Raw genomic sequence first — 5,469 nt, 5'->3', positions numbered from 1 at the left:
AAATTTTGTGAACACCCTAGTGTTGCGATTAATACGAAACTGGGGGAGTATGTTTTTTGTGTTAGCTGATATGTTTTTTGTAATGTTTAATATGTTTCTTTTGTTGGCTGCTATCAGACATTAATTGACTGATATGTTTCTTTAGTTGGTTGATATGTATATTTTAATTGTTGGCTTATATGTTTCATTTTGTTGGCTTACATGTTGCTTTTGTTTGCTGATTTCATCCTTTTTTTTGCTGATATGCTTCATTTGTTGGTTAATATGTTCCTTCTGTTGGCTGATATGTATCTTTTGTTGGATGATATGTTCCTTTTGTTGGTTGATTTGTTCCTTTTGTTGGCTGATATGATTTTATTCATATCTGATATGTTCCTAATATTGACTGAAATCAGACATCAGTTGACCGATTTGTTTCTTTTGTTGGCTGATATACATGATATCACATCCAGTTATAAAGAATATCATCCAACTTAGGTTTTCGATCTAGTTTCCACAAATTTTTAATTTCTACTAGTTATAATTAATCCATGTATTAATTATTCATTTTGATTTCTTGTTTTCCTCACCGAATTCATGCACTGCCATTAGTGCTCTAGTTCTTCTTTTTGACTTAGCAATTGCATTTACCTCACTAAGTTGCGTGTTAGAGATCTCATAAGTCCGACCACCAGTCAGCCATGGCCAAGGACTTCGACACTCCACCACCGCCTCCTCCACCATCGACAGAAATGGAATTTTTTTTTATTAAAATACTAAAAATAAAAATAAGATAGAAATGAAAAGGAACTTGGAAATTGAGAAAATGAAAAAAGTGCAAGTTTCGATGAATTGGCGGAAGAAAGCGGAACCATTGCTTTCACCAGATCCATTTTCCAATCAACCTCTGCCCGCAGGCCGCAGCGCAGCCGATAAGTTCGTTTTTGGCACGAGCTCGCTCTGCCTTTCCCTCTGTAATTGTCATCGTCGTTGTTGTCATCGTCATCTTCTTCGCCGCACGAAACTATTGGTGCGGACTGCCGCACCCAATAGTTTGTGATTTCTGAAATAGTTTTAAAATCAATACTTTACTTACTACGATACTATTAATAATGTTTTATACTCCAATTCTTAATACTGCACTTATATTTCACCTTTTTAAAAAAAAAAATCCGCTTGCGTTTTATTTTCAGACCCATGTCGTTTTAGAGTGTATGCACGATGCGGACGTGGATACGCCTCCATGAACCACGCATTGGTGAAAACCCGAAGACATAACACTCCAGCTCAACATTCTTGTAGCCTAGTCTCTTAGCCACCAAAACACCCAACCGAGCAGCCTGCGCTTCAGCCCCCTTCACACAACACAACCATCACCCAAACGAGCAAACCATTCTTCATTTCTCTCTCATTTTGAATCATCAATCTTGAAGAAGAAGAAGAAGAAGAAGAATGGCGATGTGTCAACGAATGAAATCGAGCCTTCCTTTGATTCACAAATTTGTGGCATCTCATTCTCTTTCTTCTGGAAAATCCACTCTTCAGAAGACTCTTCTTAACCCTAATGTCGTCAACGATCAGGTGTTTTCTTAGATTTATTTCAATTAGGGTTTTTTGATTTTGGGGATGGAAATTTAATTGAATTCATTTGATGTTTGGCTTAGATTGATTTGGGGACTAATTCCATTTTTTTGATTTTTTCGGTTACAGAGAAATTATGCTACATCAGCTCCCGCTAAGAAGGAAGAAATAAGGGTAACCATTTAAGCTTCAACTCTTTGCTATGAAATTTAATTTCAATTATTTTCTTATTGTTCCTCTTTAATTTGGATATTATCGAGTTTTAGAGATTAGGTTATCAAGCCGAGTGATTTTTAGTTGCTTGGATTTGTGTTAGGTTAGAATCATTGCTTCATTGCTTGTGAATTGTTGTTGAGATCTTTGCTGCTTCTAAGTTAGCTGGGAAATCTTGTTAATTAGATTGGTAATACTAATTGCTTGGACCTCTTCTGCTCACTTCTAAGAAGACGACTTGTCACCCATTGCTATAGGATAACTTATGCCCGTCCTTCGATTATCCATATGCAGCATCATCAATGTTGATGTCTCTATAGTCATGATATACCACATTCCAAAAATATAAGCTAGGAAATTTGTTCATAAATTTTAAATTTTTGTGTTTTTGGAATCTCATCAGCCCTGGCATTCTCGTCGGTTTGACAAATTATTGCTTTTGACTCTCCTGTTCTTAGTTCTTCATTACATCCAAAATAAAAATGTGCATTATTTGTAATACTTTGTAGTGTTTTTTTTGCTTATAAAAGTTGGTTTTACAAGAAGTGCTTTACCTTTCTTTTTTGCGGCAGAACCCAAACCACAAGCTCTCTATATTCCAAGGACTCATCATTAGTAATGACCCTTGCTCGCTTGTGGCTTTCAGGAATAATCAAGCATTAGATCACACACAGCAATAACGATGACCAATATCAGTTCCAGCATATCAAGACCCAGTAGTTACACCCTCTAGGAAGGTGGTAAATGCAACTGCTATTAAGTTATACATCATAGCTGACCTTCCAAATTTTGTTCGATTTTTCAAAGACTTGGACATTATATCTTCAGATAGTGTATGATAACTAATTTACTAGTGTCCATGTCCCTTTATGGTTTGGTGCTTCAGCAATCATAAACATTTATTTAAACAGGACTTAATTAGCATTGTGAAGCAAGCAATCTAAGACCATAATAAAGTAACTTATCTATGTTGCTTTTATTTTACTTTTTCGGTAGGTCTAGACGGATTGTATAAAGCAAGATAATGTCAAATCACATACAAATTAAATTGTATGTAATATTGGCTTCTTTTTTTTTTTTTATTAAGTTTATTGTATACTATGCACTTGTATACACAATATATAAATTCTCTTTTGAAATAAACTTTGATAAAATTCAATGAAATTTATAATATTTAGGACCTTTTGTTCACCTTTAACTCTGCTCTTAATTCTCTGGAGGTAATATCTGTTATAAAATTACAGTAAAGAAAGAACAATAAAATTTTATTTAAGTAAATGGGCCTTTTATTTACCACTTTCATGTTCCAAGCTGAGAGGGTTGCAGAAGGATGAACAATCAAGGTGCACGAATACAGAATGAGCTTTGTGTTTGCTTGGACTAGTCATTTGCAAGGAATAATATGCTAAAGATTTGTTACAGAAGGGATTTAATTAATGGAACAGCCTGGTTTAAGTTCCATACTTGGCAGACTTGTAATTTTCCTCATTGAATCTGATGGTTTTCACCGTGCATTAAAGTACCAAGGCTCCCTTTGATAGTGTAAGAGGCTAAGAGCATTTTTTTTGTGACTTAATAGTAAGCTGCAAAATAAATGTCTTAATATGGCTTCATAGTTTATGCAATTTTTTTTTTTTCCTGTAAATGTCTGACTTAGCAGAAAATATCCTTGTGGAAGGAGAAATCTAATGAATGGATGCTATTGTAGAAACTTTGCTTGCTAAATGTTGGCATATAATTTTTTTACTAACATCTAAGTCCATGCTTCTCATATTTTATGTTTTTTTTGATGTTCTTTAATGATATATCAGGTTCCTTTTGCTATGTTTGGAGGTTCTGGGAATTATGCATCTGCTTTATATCTTTCTGCTGCTAAAGCCAATGCTTTGGACAAGGTTGAGTCTGAGCTTTTTGACCTTATTGAGGCTACTAAGAAATCTCCAAGGTTTTCTCAGTTTACAAAGGATATCTCTGTATCTTCAGATGTAAGAATTAAGGCTATGAGTGACATATGCGCTCAAGCGAAATTCACAGATATTACAAGGAACTTTTTGGGTACATCTCTTTGACTTAGTTTGTGATTTGAGCTGTAAGGTTTTCTCTTTGCATGTAATATGAGATGCTTCTCCTCTTTGGCTAAGTCAATATGTGAAATAAAATTCTGGCTTCATCTCTAATTATTAGGCTGTATCAAATTGAGAATCACCTATAAGACCTCCAGTAAAAATGTCTTATATGTCCTATATGAATAGCAACAGCCTAAATAGAACTTTGGCCTACCTTAGCGGCAGAGGGAACATCTTTGTGTAACAAATAAACACTATTTGCTAGTTTCGTTTTGGTCTTGGAGATGCTTGTTCAAAACTTTGTCACTAACCCACTGAATCTTTAGCCAAACTTGTTACTTCTTGTTCATCTGGGTTGGGCGGATGGATTTTATTGTTGGCATATGTCACTGTGGTTGCTACCTTATCTCCATCTCTATGAGGCGAAAGTCAGTTCTGCGAGGTTGCTTATCAGTTATGAGATGAGAGTCATTCATTGTGGAGCAGGCTCTATACAAGGTCTGATGTAAATGTGCTCTAAGCCTTTGGCTGGTGGGATTCATAATCCTTGCACGTTAGGCAAATCATAATTGCGTACTTTTTATGAGTTCTATATCATATGTGATACTTAAATGTTATTGTGTGAGATAATAATTTTTTGAAATCCTTTTTTGTTGGATCCCTTTTTCAATCATGTTTTATCTTTTGTTGTGAAAAAATTAATGTTTCTCTTCACTTCAATTAGTTATTATGGCCGAGTATGGAAGGCTAAAGCACATAGAGTCCATTGCAAAGAGATTCTCAGAATTGACTATGGCACACAGGGGAGAGCTGAAAGCAATTGTAACAACTGTCATTGTATGTATCTTTATCCTTGTTTTCTCTTTTTAACTTAAAAGTACAAGAACACTAACTTGTATAGTATATCTATGATAATACTCTCTTGTTCTTTGTCTTGGTTTCTTTGTCCAGCCTCTTCCTCCTGCTGAGGAGAAAGAACTGAAGGAAACTCTACAGGAAATACTTGGGCAGGGAAAGAAAGTTCAGCTTGAACAGAAGGTAAGTTTATATGTCTATACCTCCTCATGTCTTTTTTCATTTTTCTTTATGTTTTTGACTATTTGCCAAACTGAACCATTGAGTTTGCTTTATTATAGTTGAGTATTAATTTACTGCAGTCTCTTGAAAAATGTTAGTGTACTTGTTGATCTGATTTTTGAACTCCCATCGCTGTTACAGATTGACCCTAGCATTCTTGGTGGTCTAGTTGTTGAATTTGGGCAAAAAGTTTTTGATATGTCCATCAAGACCAGGGCAAAACAGATGGAGAGGTTTTTACGAGAACCAGTCAATCATTAAGTGCCCCTTGAAGTCTTATTCTTACAGAGCAACTTTTAGATTTCCCTTTGTGATAATGGCTATGGTGCAGCATAAGATGAAAAGGCTTGACTTTGTCTCTTTTGGCTCAAAATTGTTCAGGCCAACTTTTTTATATTTTTCACTTGACGTGATCTGATGCACAAAATAAAAATCAAAGGTCTTGTGGTTGGCATTTTCAACCAGCCAAAGTAAACTGACTTGTTAAACTATATATTCTTGTAATTTTGTTCAATTCCATGCAATTATAATGTTAATCAGTTAATCACTGTGA

At 35.0% G+C, this 5,469-nt stretch overlaps 1 protein-coding gene across 1 annotated transcript; it reads left to right on the top strand.

Annotated features, from left to right (window-relative positions):
* Window positions 1–1,254: 1,254 nt before the first annotated feature.
* LOC110716817 (ATP synthase subunit O, mitochondrial-like) lies at window positions 1,255–5,469 on the top strand. The gene is made up of 6 exons (XM_021895458.1): window positions 1,255–1,560; window positions 1,690–1,734; window positions 3,585–3,828; window positions 4,564–4,676; window positions 4,791–4,877; window positions 5,058–5,469. Exons 1-6 carry the CDS (start codon window positions 1,432–1,434, stop codon window positions 5,175–5,177), a joined length of 738 nt encoding a protein of 245 aa, XP_021751150.1. The 5' UTR covers window positions 1,255–1,431; the 3' UTR covers window positions 5,178–5,469.

This window comes from Chenopodium quinoa, unplaced genomic scaffold, assembly GCF_001683475.1.
Source record: "Chenopodium quinoa cultivar QQ74 unplaced genomic scaffold, ASM168347v1, whole genome shotgun sequence".
NCBI lineage: Eukaryota > Viridiplantae > Streptophyta > Magnoliopsida > Caryophyllales > Amaranthaceae > Chenopodium > Chenopodium quinoa.
The sequence above is the reverse complement of the archived record's forward strand: the minus strand, read 5'-3'. Positions and strand labels throughout refer to the sequence as shown.

What these genes read in the sequence shown, in the direction of transcription:
- LOC110716817 (XM_021895458.1), top strand. Translation starts at nt 1,432, where the DNA reads ATGGCGATGTGTCAACGAATGAAATCGAGCCTTCCTTTGATTCACAAA. An exon ending in CTAATGTCGTCAACGATCAG is followed by an intron (nt 1,561 to 1,689) that starts GTGTTTTCTTAG and finishes TTTCGGTTACAG; the next exon opens with AGAAATTATGCTACATCAGC. An exon ending in CTAAGAAGGAAGAAATAAGG is followed by an intron (nt 1,735 to 3,584) that starts GTAACCATTTAA and finishes ATGATATATCAG; the next exon opens with GTTCCTTTTGCTATGTTTGG.